The sequence below is a fragment of the Quercus suber genome, unplaced genomic scaffold (genome assembly GCF_002906115.3).
Source record: "Quercus suber isolate HL8 unplaced genomic scaffold, Cork oak 2.0 scaffold_66, whole genome shotgun sequence".
NCBI classification, from domain to species: Eukaryota; Viridiplantae; Streptophyta; class Magnoliopsida; order Fagales; family Fagaceae; genus Quercus; species Quercus suber.
The window spans coordinates 497712-514414 of NW_027069531.1; the positions used below are offsets into that span (position 1 = coordinate 497712).

Below are 16703 nucleotides of genomic sequence, written 5' to 3' on the forward strand. Positions count from 1 at the left end.
TTAATATCGTGACAAAGGCCTGCAGGGAGTTTGAAAGTACTCATAGCAAAGGTAGGAATGGCTTGGACTACTATTTTCAATAATACCTCTCTACCCGCTTGAGATAGCAATTTTTCCTTTTACCCTTTGAAGCTTACTCCAAATGCGTTCTTTAAAATAATTAAGACTTGCCCTTCTTTTTTTCCACCACAATAGGAAGACCCAAATAATGCTCATACTCCTTAATCTCCATCACCTAACAGATTTTTAATGGGATTTTTTGACATCAAGGAAACTGATTTCCCAAAGAATAGATTGGTCTTTTCATTATTAATTTTTTGACCTGATGCTACTTCATACCATTTTAGAACATTTTGAATAATCTGAACCTCTCTTAACTCAGATTTACAAAAAAGGAGAGTATTATCCACAAAAAATAAATGAGATACTTGAGGACTATTCTGACAAAGAGAGAAACCCTTGATGTCGCCTACTGTCACTGATTGCTAGATTAAACCATTAAGACCTTTAGAAACCATAAGAAATAAATATGAAGACAAAGGGTCCCTGTGTCTAAGTCCCCTAGTAGGCTTTATATCCCCTTGAGGTTCCCCATTTACAAGGATGGAGTAAGAAATTGAACTAATACAGCCAAAAATCATTTGGATCCACTTATCATCAAAACCCATTTTTCCATTACCTGGCATAAAATACTCAATTCCACCGATCGTAAGCTTTACTCATGTCTAACTTCATTGCCAAAAAACCTGATCTTTTTTTTTTTTTGGTTTTTTATTCTTCATGTAGTTGAAGTTATTTAATTACTATAAAATAATAAAAAGAAAAGTTTCAATATGATAATTTATACCTCGTGAATAGTTAGTTTTAAATTATTTTGTGAACCGTATTTTTTTTTAATGCTGAGACAGTTATAAAATCCAAAAGAGAGGGAAACAAAGTTAAAAGGAAAAATCTATAAAAGAAAAATTTGCTAAAAAAAGATCTTTATTTCTAATACTCTTTAAGATTTGGTGCAGTACCTGCATGTGCATAAATAAAAAGGTTATTTGATATGCAAATATTGAGATTACAATAATTAAGGAGAAATATAATTGATTATTTTAGAGAGAGAGAGGAGAAAGTATCTCTTGAGACCCACATGTTAGTAAGACATGGGTCTCATGAGCCCGCCTCATACAAAATTTTTTCAAAGAGAAAGGGGGGGGGGGAGGTGGGGGTGGGGGGAGAGAATGCACAAGCTTGTCATTTGAACTAATGAGAGGATTGAAGCTTTGCTGGATTGAGGGTTTTTATTTTTTAGAAACTGCTGAACTGAGTTGATTTTTCCAAGAGAGAGAAGTAATGTTTTTATTTATTTATTTATTATATTATTATTTTATTATTATTATTATTATTTTTTTATAAATAGGTTGTTTTTAGTATTTTTTTCCCCAAGGAATGAATGTTATATATGAAAATTCTCGATTGTAATTTTTAAGAGAATTCATGTCAATCTTCTCAAATATTTAGCTAAATTAATCCAAAAAACTATACTTTTACTAGTTTAGCTATCTATTATTTTCATATACATACATCAGCCTCAATATTTTATCAACATTAAAATTTAATGTAGTGAGGATATAGACTCACTACATGTAGAGATGAGACTATCATTTTGAAAAACTTTAGTTAATTTAGTGAGACTGATGCACGCTTGTTTTGGTTGAGTTTAGATAAATTTTTGTTGAAATATTAAATTGGTAAGACTGATGTGAACATTCTAATAGTAGGTATTTTAGAAATTAGAAAGCCTACCTTAATTTAAGGCCAATGCAGTAAATTTCGAATAGGGATTCAAAAGAAAATGTAATAGCATTTGAAACTGTATCCATTTTCTACACACTTACAGCCACTAATTTGATATATCTGCCAGATCTTTAAAAAGGTCAAACCTTACAAAACTAACTGTTTGGTTAATGTCAGAACACACTAATCCTAAATTTGGCAACTGACAACTAGTGGTTGGTATTAAGAAAACTCATCTTAGCTGAGTCAAAATAGGCTTTCATTTGGTTAAGTTTCCGATTAGGATTGTATATAATTCTTAAGGTGACATGATCATATAGTTTTTAAAATCCTAATCATTAATAATTATATGAATGGTTTAGATTTTACTGTCTCATGGATTTTTAAGGAAAATATTAACTAGTACAGTTTTCACATCCATTGAAGTCATTAATGATATATTACACGTTTAATAATAAATGGTAACATTGTAAGAACTTCAAGATAGAGTTTATCTTATAAACTGTAGAGAATCTTAATCAGTTTTTTTTTTTTTTTTTTTTTTTGCGAGAGGTTGTATTTCCTTGGTCTCTATGATGGATAATGTCATGTAATTAAAGCAATCTCTCCCTCTCCAACCATTGAATTGGGGCCACTCCGGGGTCCAGTTTCCGGCAAGTCCGTTGTCAGGCCGGAATTCTGACCAGCAGGGAGGAGCTCTAGATCAACCAAGAATGGCGGAGGAAAATGACACAAGCCACCGTAAAAATGGAAATGAAAATGGGAAAAGCAACAATGGTAATGAGGTTGAGGACAATGAAAGTGAAATCACCAACATAGACCAAGAAAGTGAACTAGAAGGTGAAAACACCTATTCTTCTGTTGAAATGAAGCACAAAAAGAAGAAAGCATTATTGGAATTCCGGTGCAGGGTTGAAAATGCGATTCTTGGGAGTTATCTGCTTGGGAAACCACCCAAAAACCTTTCACCTTTCAAAAACAAAAGGGCAAGAGAACAACTTAGAGATATCACCCTTTGGGGCGTGCCTTTATTGCCAAGTAAAGGCCATGAAGGAACCGACATTGTGCTTTTAAAATTCTTAAAAGCGAAAGATTTCAAGGTTCATGAGGCTTTTGGGATGCTCTGGAAGACACTGAAATGGAGGAGGGAATATAAGACCGAGGGAATTCTTGATGAGAAGTCGGATTCTGATCTTGAAAATCTGGTTTGCTTGATAAGTAGAGATAAGGGGGGTCACCCTCTGTGTTTCCTAAACTATGGGCTTTTCAAGGACAAGGAATTGTACAAGAAAGTGTTTGGGTCAGAAGAGAAATGTGATAAGTTTCTAAGGTGGAAGGTGCAAAACATGGAAAAGGTTATAAAAAAGCTGAGATTCAAGAATGGAGGTGTGGACTCCATAGTTCAAATTATAGATTTAAAGAACTCTCCTGGGCCGGCAATGAAAGAGCTTCATTCTGTTAGCAAGAAATTTATGTTACTGCTTCAGGACTATTATCCTGAGCTCATTCACAAAATTGTAAGTGTCTAAGTAACTAAACTAGCTATGATGATAATTGATTTAGCAGTTAGAAAATTCATTTCAAGAATTATCGTTATGCTTTCACAGGTTGTCATAAATGTTCCATTGTGGTACTATGCATCCCATGTGCTGCTTTTACGGGTCATAAATCTGAGGACTAAAAGAAAGTTTGTCTTTGCCAGACCATCAAAAGCTACAAAAATCCTTCTCAAGTGAGTGTACTAATTATAATTTCTACAATTACATCTTATTTTCTCTCTATTTTCAAAATTTTAATTCTAGTATGATTAAAACCCAATAAGGATCATAGCCCCGGAAAACCTTCCTGTTGAATATGGTGGTCTCAAGAGGGAGAATGATGATGACTTCACGTCAGCAGACAATGCTTCTGAGCATACAATCAGAGCAAATTCAGCTGCACATATTGAATTTCCAGTCACAGAGGTATAATTACTCAGTCTTAAGATTCCAATGTCTTAGCACTTACACATATGCCAAAGAAATCCATTTGAACTCGAAATTATTTTGTTGTTGAACTCTTTTTGATAAATTTCTTTTCAGTAATGTTAGGAACACAAGATATTTCACAATTGCTAACATGATCAATTTTGATTGGACAAACGTCACTTTCATTTGGGTCTATCGCTAACACCAATTTATTATGCATCAATCACAACAGAGATAGTAGTGAAAAAGGTTTTAAAAAATGTTGTGGACCTAGACATTGATTTCTTTTTCCTCTTTGGTTTTTAAACTGTGTTCAGGCTGGAGTGACAATGGTGTGGGATTTAACTGTTGTCGGATGGGATGTGTCATACAAGGAGGAGTTTATTCCAGACGATGAAGGATCCTACAAGATCTTGTTGCAAAATCAAAAGATAATGGGAGAGTGTGTTAGGAATTCCTTCTACATTAGTGAACCTGGGAGAATTGTGTTAACCATTGACAATGGGGCCTTAAAAAAGAAGAGGGTTTTATATAGATCTAAAGCAAAACCCACAGACCCCATGTATATCTTCTTAAAGTAGTAGCTAGCTTCCATATTTATATATAGTAAAGAGTTTCTATTTTCTTCTGCGAAGTTGGTTGTAAACTAACAATTAAAATGATGGCTATCGTATCACATGATTATCTCTTAAATTCTATAAGACAAGCTAAACCTTGGTTAGTTGGTTTACATCAATGCTCCTTCATATCTTATTGTCATATTATAGTCTCTTAATTTCAGCCCGGTTTTTGTTGGCTTCTTGATAGCAAAATAAGGATAATTTTTTATAGTCCAATTGGCATTAAGCCATAAGAGAATCTTTAATGTGATTAACTTTATATAATTATATGGATGAAAGGAGGGGAAAAGTCCTCTGAACTTGCTCATCCCAAAAAAAAGTACTCTGACCTTGGTAGAAATAATAATTCCCAAAATTTGAGACTAACTGAACATGTTTATTTATTTGTTTTTGTTTTAATATAACCTTGAGTCAGAGAAGCCTAATTGAAAAGGCATTCCAGTCTGTGTCTACGGCTTTGTTTGGTCAAGAAGGTTGGAAAATTAGGAGGATAAAAAACATTCAAGTTTTCCATAATGTATGTTTGGTTGGGAGGATTGAAAAGTTAAATGATATAAAACTAATATAAATTTCATTTGTTTGGTTGATAAGAAAAGTGAGAGGATAGAAAATGCAGTGTAATGGTCAGTTCCCAACAACCTTGGGCTTTTAGGCCTAGACGTCCAATTTACTTGTACTTTGGATTGGGCTTATCCTACAAAGGGAGGTCCAAGAAATGGCTCTAAAGATTACTGAGGGAGTTAAACTGTTGTTTTTGGCCCTAAACTCCCTTGATCCTAGTTTAGCCAAGATGATGATTTTATAGCCGAGCCCCTACCTTGAAATTCGAACAGGATTTCTTAATCCTTAAGTTGTATTTTTTTCCTTAATACTTCCGTGTTTCACTTCCCAACATTTTCCAACCTCCTAATCCTCCCTCTCTTCCTCTATTTATATCCTCCACTTAGTGGGGTTGTCATGATGAAAGGATATACCCCACATCAGTGGGTTCCTCAGTATCATATCTCTGAACAGAGGCGGCCCACCTTCAACCATTGACAAGACCTCCTAGTAACTTGTGCTTGCCGCCGATTACTATTTGGTGGGTGAAGTATGTGATGCCCCAATTTGATTGATTGTGTGATGTGTGTGGGTGTGTGGGTGTGTGATGAGTCCTACATTGGGTATTTATTGGGTAGATCTGGCCTTTATTAACAACTACAAGGGACCTCAATCGTGACTAGTCCTTTTGAGATGTAGAGCAGATGTGGCTAGCACTTTTCCTTGGGTCGTTACATATGGTATCAGAGACAGCTCGGTAACCTCGTGTGGGCTCAGAGACACTACCCCACAAAGTGGGCCCTAACGAGGATGTTAGGGATTTAAGTGGGGGAGATTGTGATGCCCTAATTTGATTAATTGTGTGATGTATGTGTGTGTGTGATGAGTCCTACATCGGGTATTTATTGGGTAGATCTGAGCTTTATTAACAATTACAAGGAACCTCAATCATGACTAGTCTTTTTGAGGTATAGCACAGATGTGGCTAGCGCTTTTCCTTAGGTCATTATAGACTCCTCCAAGGCATTATACTTAGTTTATGGTGTACCTTGGGGTACTCAATCTGAATGAGCGGCCGGGCCCATCCATGCTCAGCTAGTGAACTGAGACGAGCTGAGACTATTATATGATTGGGCTTGCAGTTTGGGGCGATTTGTTATTCTTGGTCCGTACAATAGCCCCCCACGATCCCATTTCCAGATCATAGGAGTGGGATTGTGATCATATCCTCGACTCGTGGGGGTTCGTGCTTTGATGTAACCACTGCCTTTTGGGGATGCCAAACGTCAGGCAATAAATGTGTTATATTTGATAGCTTGCCCTTCTTGCACGCGTTAAGCTAGCTGTTAAAAGCAGCGGTTAGGTTTTCTTGATTGTTTAGTTACTGAGATGCGCATGGATTGAAGGGCAGGAATGGTTGGTAATTTCACCCCTCTGAAACATTAATTACCCACCCCTTATAAATAGTGCTTGGGGGTCTCAGATTTACTTCCTCCATTTCATTTTTCACTCAAACTTTGCATTAGAGTCTTCCAAGTCCCAAGTCTCCCTCTTCCCAAGAGTACTCCTTTTCTCGAGAACGTCTCCTCCCCTGTAAGTCTTGTAATCCCTACTTCTTTCATTCCCTAGTTTTTCATAATGGGGTTCTCCCACTTAGTTATTACCAAGACCGCCCCAGAGGCCTTTAAAGCCATGAACAATATTCCCTGAGACATACCTTGATGGCTGTCCCAGAGGTTGGGGTTAGGTTCCTTTTAGATCCCCTGCTATTAGGAACCCTTAGGTTTTACAGCCTTAGCCTCAAACAGTGTCTGCCAAATTTCTATAGGGTGGTCGGCTGCGTTAGTTGATTTAATAGGCAATATAAACTAAGGCTCACTCACCACAACATAAATTTCCTTTATAGTTGCTGTGGTAACCTTATAAGGATGGCAATTTTGCCTCGCCCTGATTAACCCGCCCCTCCTCGCTTTACCTCGGGTGGGTTTGCCCTGTACCATGGGGTGGGGTGGGGATGGGTTTACACATTTTAGACCCACCTCGCCCCGCCCTTTTCCGTCCCTGCCTTGCCCGCGTTGCTAAGGGTTATAATTGTAATTTTTTCATACCCTAAAACCCTACTATTTAAACAAACATATCAATATTAACTTATCTTATTTTACCTAATGTGGTTTTTTGCCTTTATTTTGTTATGTGTTATACTATGAGTTTTCTTTTTTTTTTTTTTTTTTTTTTTTTTTTTTTTTTTTTTTTTTTTTTTTTNCCCTATATTTCAAAACAACAATTTAGAAAAGAGAGATAGTAGAAGGATTGGCTAAGTGAGAAGAGGGTTACATTTTTGTTGGTTAGAGGATATTGAATGTGGGTATTCTTTTCATTTCTTTAATAAAAGAGAAGTTTACCAAGCATTGGGAATGTAGATACCCAACTATCTTCATGGTTCTCTGTATATCACTAAACTGAGGTTTAGGGAGAATCTAGATGTTTGGATTCATTTTCACTATTTGCGCCAAAACATAGTTGAGTAAATGGGTAGTATTCTACCATTGTCCTCTGATCCTTTTGTAACACTGTTTTTCAATTTCTACCACTTTTGTCAAAAAACACTGTTTTTCAATAGAAATCTTCACTCATAAAATTTAAATTAAAAAAAAAAAAAAAAAAAAAGGCTATTTGCAACAAAACAAATGAATTCCTAGGAACTCTTCTCCCAATGACTTTGTAGATCCTTATCTTATTGAACTTAACATTATAACTTTCAACTTAGAAAACTTAAGTCCCTTCCCACCCACGTAATTTGTCCTCCAATTCCTTTAAATGCACCTGCAAATAGCTCATATGAGATTCATCATATTGTTGTTTGGGGGGAGCTAATATACTGTATATTTGTTTCAGTTCTGCTTAGAAGTCTGTCCTTTGTCTAGTGATTTAACTAAAGCTTCCACCAAAATAAAAAGTAGACCAATTTTTCTAAGCAACAAGAGTTGAATCCAGTCTTCTGATTGTTTTCCTATGGCTATCTTTGTGAGAAGATTTTACTGCTTTATGAATTTTTGAATGTAACTTGAAGTGAGGATGTATTATGATCATCCATGTTACATGTTTTGTACTTGAATGAAGTGTTTAACTTATTAAAAATCTGTTTCAGAAGCTTGTTATTTGATAATTTTTATTTTTCATTGTCTTGCTTTCTCCACAACAGTGAATAAAAATTGCTTTATTATTATTTAAAAAACAAACAAAGGAATATGTCTATAGCTGCCTGGGTTTTTATGAGCTGTTTTGGGGAAAAAAGGGGATTATAAGAAGCTGTGTTTAATGACTTATTCACAAATATCATTTTATGGTTAATCATTATAATAATCATTATATCTATGTTTTTACTGTTTCAGTTATGAAGCATGGTCATCTATAATTTCCTGTCGTTGTGCCTGGGATGGGTTGGTGGACCAGGAGCTGTTGTACTAAGTTTAAGTGGTCGGGTTCTGAAGCCATCATGGTGTCTGATGACATGTTGCTTTCCTCCCATACCTCTGGATGGGTGAGTTTCTAATAACAAAAGTCTATGATTTTACTCATAGTTATGCACGTCTGTGGAAGAAGAGTCCCACCCCCCCCCCCTCTCTCTCCCACTCCCCCCCACCCCCTTCTCTCTCTTCTCTTGCAAAACTCACAAATTTGTTATACTTGGGATTGTTTCTGTCCACTATCTAAGTCCTTGAGGGTTTTTTTTTTTTTTTTTTTTTTTACATGTATGGATTTTGCTTCTCTGCACCTTTTAAAAGCCTGTCTACAAGTCAAAACTTGCTGGGATATTATAATCAATTATTTTATTCTTTCAATAACAATGATTTATCTGAATACTGCATCCTTAGATTTGTTTGATTAGCTCTCATTTCTGAAATTGTTTATGCAGGCGTTTCATACGTAGGTGCAAGCAGGGTGTTTGCAGTTTGTCATTTTGAAGCCTATTTTAGTAGCTGTTACACTCATACTTTACGCAAAAGGAAAATACGAAGATGGAAATTTCAGTCCAAATCAATCATACTTGTATCTCACAATTATCTATACAATCTCATATACAATGGCTCTATATGCTTTGGCATTGTTTTATCTGGCATGCAAAGATCTGCTTCAGCCATTTAATCCAGTCCAAAGTTTATTTTAATCAAATCCGTTGTTTTCCTGACTTATTGGCAGGTACAGCATTGATACTTGTTCTCTCTCTCTCTCTCTCTCTCTCTCTCACGCGCCTAGTTTATTACTGAATGGGAGTTGCTGAGTGCATTTTATTTTTTAGAAAATTTTCTGTAAGTTGAAATTGTAGCCTCTTCCACCGTCTTTCTGATTTTCTTGTTTGTATTTTAGGGTGTTTTGGTTTTCCTTGCTGCAAAGTCTGGATTCATTAAGGATGCAGAGGAAGCTGCTGAATTTCAAAATTTCATCATATGTGTTGAGATGCTTATTGCTGCTGTGGCCATCTCTATGCATTTCCATACAAAGAGTACGCTGGTGCAAATATTGGTGTCTCCCGTGGTTTGACAGGAAGCCTTGCACACGCCTTAAAGTTAAATGACTTTTACCATGACACGGTCCACCAGGTGAACTGTACAATTCCATCTCACTCCCTTCTCTCTCTCTCTCTCTCTCTCTCTCATGCTTTGAATGCATTCAACATGCTTTCCCTTAAGGTTTGCTTACACACAGGCCTTAATAAGGCTTCTGAATTCTCTTTGGGCTTTGCTGTACTCTTGCTGATGATCACTCATTACCTTTTTGCAGTTTGCACCAACATACCATGATTATGTTCTTTACAATCACAATGAGGGTGATGAGGGAACACGGAAGTATCGTCACGCACCTTTTGCCAACTGGTCCTGAGATGGAATCTGTAAGAAGAAACAAACATATGTTTGGAAACAAGTTGGATGACATACAGCTTTCCAGTCTCTCATCTTCTAGTACCAGTACTCCCAAAAATCCTGACACTGTAACTGATTCTACACAATCTGATGTGATGAAATCTTCTCTGCTTGTGGATACCTCAAATTCTTTTTCTGAGCCGTATGATATGTCACTTATTGAGTTGGATGTGTCCAATTATCCTTCAAAGTTCCTGCAGCAATTGAAACTGGACCAGGTGACAAGAGCATTAAGAAACTGAGGTACAGGTAAGAAGACGTGCTTTTAAAGGAAAGAAAGGGGTTTAGAAGAATTGCAAATGTTGTTTCTGAATTGGGAAAGCTGATTGGCCTATTTTGTGCTGATATTGATGTCAAGTACTATTAGAGTTTTGAAGCTTGCAGTTCTCCCTCTCTTTGTTGGTTTGAAGCGCTATACCCACCGATATTAGGCTTCCCACTTAAATGGAATATAACCTTTTCAGTGTGTAGATTGTAGATACAAAACTTGCAACATTACATTTTTTAACCTGAAATTAAAATTTTAAAGTTACTGTTTCCCATCGGATGTCATACACTAGCTCTGTCTTTGCATTCATTTTTTTTTAGGGTTTTCATTATTGGCTTACAACTGTTGGTATTTTCAATTATAATTTGCATTGTTGTAGCATGCAAGGATTGTGCTCTCTCTCTCTCTCTCTCTCTCTCTCTCTCTCTCTCTCTCTCGGGTGGGCTCTCCCACCTTTTCTGGGGCAACAAATGAAATATTGTACCTGTGAAAGGAGTAGCTTTTAGAAAACAACCGCGTGTATTGTGCAGTCTGTTTGCTGATAGCTTGGCTCACAACAGATGTACAAAGTTGGAAAACTCTGCTTATATACAACAGCAATTATTTACACGTGCATCATCCCCAACAATGTCCCTAGAAGTAAGATCTTCTGTTCATAGACAGGCATATATTCAATATGAATTGTTTGAGTTGAGCGTTCAATGATGTTCAGAGCTTAAAATTGTAGTATTTGCATGGTATTGGAAGCGATCACGTTCTATTTTCCATATTTTTTATCTGATTATCTTATATTCTAACTCTAGAATTTTGTTGAAATGATGGTGTTATGAAGAGAATTCTCAAATGGTCTGCTCCAGCGGTGCCTCCCAACATCTTAGAGTTGGATCAGAATTTCCTTTTTTCGAAGTTACTTGGCTGGAGCAGAAATAAACTAAAATGTGTATTCTGGCTCCAGATTGTGCCTTCATGATTCTTAGAAGTAAATCGTGGGTAGCCTTAGGATGACGTGTGGCTCTCTCTCTCTCTCGCTCTCTCGAGGTGTTTATTTAAATTTTCTGATGTTGACAACAATATAAAATATAAATCAAACAAAAGTCAAGACTTTTCAATTCAGAAGAAAGAAGGGCATGAACCGCGTAGAAATGGTTAACTTGCAAGGTTGAACATATATGCACAATGTAGTAGGTGGTTACACCTGCACATAATCCTTTCTCTTATTTCTTTTCAAAAAAAAAAAAAAATCCTTTCGCTTAAATCTTAATGGAATTATCAAAAAAGAAAAATCCTTTCTCTCATTGGTAATAGAACTCAGTATATCTGACTCTTTGAATGAAGTTTCCCCACGTTACGCCAATTACTTAATGCATTCTTCTTGTCCCCAAACAAAGAAAAGCACTCCCATATACCTACTTGAACTCTACTCTCTTTTTTCTCGCTAAGTCACTTTGAACTCTATTGCTACAATAATATAATAATAATGTAATCAATCATAATCAAGTAACGTGTTGAGACTTGAGACTCCGAAAGAGAGGACCTATAATTTGCCATGAAGGGACGACCCTTTTTGTGGGCCTAAACCCAGTAGATGACGCCATAGTTTCTAGCCTAACCATCGGCCATATATCAAGACATACCAAAAGACAAACAGATTAGGGAATAGGGAAACACGAAAGCCACGAGATTGTCTGTTCTAGAAGCACCAATTGACTTGTATGCTCGTCCTTAATATTAAAGAGTGATATTAGAATATTATAAATCTTATAAATTAATGGTCATCAATCACATAAAAAAAAAAAAAAAGTAATGTTGTTACATGCATGTTTAATAGACTGTAATAAATACTGTAATGTAATAGCTATTCATATGGTTTAACTATTCTTTAATTTGATTATGTTTTTATTACAGTGTTTTACTATTTTCATTACATTTATAGGAAATAGTTATTTCTTATGAATAACAATTCTTTAAAATAAGAAATAATTATTTCTATCTAAAAATGTTGTAATAGCTATTTTTTATGAGGTATAATAATTTCTAAAATTAATATATTTTCAAATAAAAAATTCTATATACACAAAAATTATATAAATAAAATAATCATAAAAAATAATTCTTCAAGTTGTGTGCCTTTGTGTTAGAACATCTTTTTCTCTCTCCTGTGTGTGTTTGTTTCTCGAAAAAAAAAATGCACGAATTTTAGACCTTACTATCTTATCCATTTTGCTAAAAGTTCAAAACCTTGCACAAATAATCATACTTGGTTTTGCTTTACCTATTGGATGTGCAGACCCTAGCATGGACTTAGTACAAACTCGAAAATATTTATAAAATCAAGCCTGAAACCTTTAATTCAGCTCATTAGGGTGACAAATTGGAAGGAGGACGCTGGCACGAAAAAGTTTTGAGAAGGGGTGTGTTTGATTTGTGTTATGTTCTATTTTTGTATAAAAATATGTTTTGTTAACAACAAAGACAACGTTGGGTTATGAAACTGACCTTAAGTGGACAAAGTTCAAACTTTCAAATCCGAGTAGATAAGGTGTTGGTTCAAATCACGAATAAGTTTATTGTAATTTTCCCTAACATTAAAGAATAAGAATTTTAAGAAAGTAATGTAACAACATAAAAAGAAGTCAATAAATAGTCAAACTATTATTTTTATTATATATGTAATTGAAATAAAACTCTTTGATATCCTTTTTTCTACTATACTTCCTAAAATAACCTATTTCCTAATTAAAAATGTTTTAAAAATAAGACAAATTAAGAAAACAAAGATAAATTGAGAAGTTGCCTCAAAGTCTATTCTCATTCACTTCCACATACAGGCTTGAATAAAAAAGTCAAAACTATATCAATTTATGTTTTTTATTCAAAAAAATAAATAAATAATTGAAAATTGAGTAAATGACGTAGAGTTTAGGTTTATGGGACTTTTTAGTTATAAATTTTGACGCAAACCCAAAAATTAGAGGGATGAAAAAAGAATTATAGTGGAAAAAAGAATTCAGTAAAAATTACAAAGGTGGGCGCTTTGGGTTAGCTTCTGCGGCGGCGCAGTGGTCGCTTGTTATGCAAAGCAAAGCAATACAAATAGACAAACAAACAATAATAAGTACTCGCAGACGTAGTAAGATAAGAAGCAAAGCAAAAGACAGGTGCGAAGAATTTCAACAGTTCATACATATATATTTATAATAGTTCAGACTTCAGACCCCTCAGCCCAAAACTTTATATTTATTTTGCACGAAGCCCTTCTCGTTTTTTGTATTTATTACTATTGGTGTTGATTTACACTCAACTTTACAGGCAGAACTCACAGGCAGGAGAAGCATTTAAGTAGCACTTTTGACTCTCCGTCTCTCTCTCTCTCTCTCTTTCTCTGTGCCTCTTTCTTTGTCGAATTTTGTTCAAGAGGCATACATCATGAATCAGAATCAAAACCATGTTTTGGGTCTAAACCCAAAACCGAGGAGCGAGTCATTTGGGTACTACTCAGAGCAGAACTACACAATGATGGAGAAGAGGCAACTTTTCCTTAGAAGCTATCAGTTCTGCAGAAAAAGGAGCTTATCTGAGAGACTCAAGGGGTCCTTCATCCGTGTCAAGAGGGTCATATGTCTTAGGCTTCGATGCGCTCGTAGATTCAGGAAGTTGGTCTGTTCCGGGCTTAGATACGGTTTCTATTACCGCAGAAGAAAATTCCTAAGACTCGTCAACAACAAAAAAAACTACTCCTCCTCCAACTGCTTCTGGTAGTTACTAGTTTTCTTTTTCTTTAACTCTTTTCAGTTTCTCTCATCTCTTTCTCAATCTGGTGATGATTTGAGGTTGATAATTACTATGTTTTACATGTTAGAATGTCTTATCAGGTTTACCCTTCTGAATTCTATGGTATTAAGAAATTGTTCTAAATCTATTTCATGATTCAGTTTTTATTAGTGATTTTAGTCACAAACTCTAGTTTGTGTTTCTGGAAGAGGGTTCCTCCTCTAGAAGGGTTGGAAATTACTTGTTTCTTTACTTTTCATCGAGTCTGGGATTTATTTTTAGTCACAGTTTTAACATGTATAGTTAGCAATTAATTCAGCAAAAAAAATAATTATTAACATGTATGTAATTCCAGTGGGAATCCCAAGATATTAACCAAATACTTCCCACTAATTTCGGTTGAGGTTTTAATTTTGGATTTATGGTTTACAGAACCAGCACTTTGCACAGAGTTTGAGGGGGTTTTATTCGGTTTTTAGCGATTGGAAAGCAGTTGTGGGGACTTTGGTTAAGGCCTTGTAGGGACTTCAATTGTGAAGAGGAAATTGGGAATGAAAATTCATGCAATTGTTGGTTCATGTTTGAACTCTCAAGGAGGGGGGAGGCCCAAAAAAAAGTCAAGCATTTCAAAGATCCAAGTTTGAACGAAAGAGAGACAAATTGGAAAGTCATTGGGGAAGTCGGGACTTCTATTTATTTTTTAAACTTTGTGCACTTTAACACATGTATTTGCTGTTGAATTTGGATACACATACACATACACACGGATATATTTGACCATGCCACCTGTTTCCGTGTTTCTTTCTAGATTTGGGGGCTATCCACTTGCTGTTTTCTTGTACCTTTGTCAATGCCGTCTCAGCCAGTTTGCCCCACATTTTTTGTGGTTTCAATTCATGCACTTCTTATTCACGGGCATTTTGAGTTTGGTAGTTGCTGTTGCTAGCCCTCTACCTTTTTTTCTTTTTTCTTTTTCTTTTTTTTTTATTTGATAAAATAGCCTTCTAAGTTCTGCCTCTTGCTTTATTCTGTGAAAATTAAAATGCATGAGATGAGAACCACTTTAAGACCTTATCCAATCCTCGCCCATCTTTCAAATTTTCAAGCCGACTGCGTGACTCTATATATTATGAGTACCACACATATCGGGTGCTCTTTAATGATAGGGTATATACCTCAAAAAGATTGCCCAATTTTTAATGTTAGGTTGTATGTTCTCCGAATCATATATGTAAATGTAAGTAATTGTAAAGTCAATAATTAATGATAAGGTCTATAAGGTTCTCCTAAGTCATACCACATAAAGTGGAGAAATAAAATGGTTTAAGAATTCACTATTTAGTGTTTCTACAATTATCCTAGTTAAAACCATTTTTTAATGCCCTATAATTTTATACTACAAACCATCAAATAAAGTTTGTTTGTTTTGTTTTTTTCCCCCCTTGTCCCCATTGACTTGTCTTACCTTTGAGTCATTTCATTTCAGTCATTCATTTTAACGCGGCATGAACTCATAGGAAATCTAACGTCAGGCACAGGTTGTAATTGAGTGTAGCTGAGTCATCTTGATTAATAAGTTCTTTGATTTCATTACCGATATGACTTAACTAAGGGAGCATCCTCCATAACTCAGATGCCGACAGATCCTTTGGATAAAGCTTCAAAATGCAAATGAATAATATTTCTCTTCTATTGATAACTCATCATCTTAGTTGACCTTCCTTATGTGATAAGTAAGTTAAAACATGCGCAAGAAAGGGAAGTTGATCCATGTAAGCAACTAAGCATGCATGATGCTATTTAAATTGTAGTTAATTTATACAACCATATAGCCATTGGAGGAGACAAAACAGATCTCCTCAGATTTTGAAACCCACTGTTCCAGAAAATTTGACTTTACCATTTAAGTATTACAAAATGGTGCTGTCAACTTTTAAATATTGAAACTAAAATTAACAAATTTCTTTATTATATTATTGAGGTAACTCCAATTGCACTTATTACCGTATCAATTTATAGTTTTTCTTAGTAAAATTGGTAATAGCTTTGGAATATTTCAACAAATATTGCTAGGAACTTACTGTTAGTAGAGGAGATTAGGGGAAAAAATGTATGATTTTCCTTAACAATATATCGAGAAAGATAAGAAAAGGAAGCGACCATGAGCTCTTCAAGCCAAGGAAGTATATTTACAAGAACATTAATGATTTCCTTGGTGTTAAAAGTCGACCACGTTTGAGCAGTGACCTGTTGTAACGGTAACACGCTAAGCAAATTGGAACGTGGGGGATATTATATTTGTTTAAGTAGATCCAGATGGCCGTGCAAAGGGATCCTTAGGATATTAACTCAAAAACTTATGAGTTAATACTCAAACAATTAATACACATTCAAATTCATAGGCATGTTGATTATGTTTTTGTGGGGCCTGTTACCTAAAAAAGGTATAGTAGCCCTCAGAATTGGGCCCAGGGCCCAAAGGCCCGATCCGAGGATACGCGTATGTCCGAGGACAGCCTAAAGAAGTTTTATTCACGTTAAATAGGTGATATGAAAGATATAAACAGGTGTTATATACGGTGGTATAGCACACGTCCGAGGACGCCAAAGTCCGAGGTGAAGGTAACCTTCGTACTGACTGAAAGATTCTGCCAGGTTGTAGCTGAATTGGAAGTTGGATATAGCTTAAAGAGGCGTCGGAGAAGGTAGAAAATATCTTCTAAAGTCTATCACCTCCTCATTAAATGCTGTCCACCTAACACTCTGGCCGCATTAATGTGGAGGTGATACCTGAATAGTAACTAAGCAGCTTTATGACCACTAAGCTGAA

The 16703-nt window shown here is 35.5% G+C and overlaps 2 protein-coding genes and 1 long non-coding RNA gene across 3 annotated transcripts; all 3 read left to right on the forward strand.

Moving 5' to 3' along the window:
- Positions 1 to 2323: 2323 nt before the first annotated feature.
- Positions 2324 to 4473, forward strand: LOC136067304 (patellin-4-like). Its single transcript, XM_065772943.1, has 4 exons — positions 2324 to 3302; positions 3393 to 3517; positions 3608 to 3749; positions 4070 to 4473. Exons 1-4 carry the CDS (start codon positions 2499 to 2501, stop codon positions 4331 to 4333), a joined length of 1335 nt encoding a protein of 444 aa, XP_065629015.1. The 5' UTR covers positions 2324 to 2498; the 3' UTR covers positions 4334 to 4473.
- A 3803-nt stretch (positions 4474 to 8276) lies between these two features.
- LOC136067285 (uncharacterized) lies at positions 8277 to 10374 on the forward strand. Its single transcript, XM_065772895.1, is given in 8 exon segments — positions 8277 to 8453; positions 8829 to 8848; positions 8851 to 9060; positions 9063 to 9112; positions 9281 to 9383; positions 9386 to 9513; positions 9695 to 9777; positions 9779 to 10374. Coding segments are annotated over 8 exon segments (1032 nt in total). The 5' UTR covers positions 8277 to 8313; the 3' UTR covers positions 10077 to 10374.
- Positions 10375 to 13079: 2705 nt separating this feature from the next.
- LOC136067286 (uncharacterized) lies at positions 13080 to 14021 on the forward strand. The gene is made up of 2 exons (XR_010628761.1): positions 13080 to 13260; positions 13412 to 14021. It is a non-coding gene; the product is annotated as an uncharacterized LOC136067286 (long non-coding RNA).
- Positions 14022 to 16703: the final 2682 nt, after the last annotated feature.

Bases quoted from the DNA above. Each gene is read 5' to 3' on its own strand.
- LOC136067304 (XM_065772943.1), top strand. From the start codon at position 2,499: ATGGCGGAGGAAAATGACACAAGCCACCGTAAAAATGGAAATGAAAAT. The intron at 3,303-3,392 runs GTAAGTGTCTAA...ATGCTTTCACAG, and splicing joins CTGAGCTCATTCACAAAATT to GTTGTCATAAATGTTCCATT. The intron at 3,750-4,069 runs GTATAATTACTC...AACTGTGTTCAG, and splicing joins TTGAATTTCCAGTCACAGAG to GCTGGAGTGACAATGGTGTG.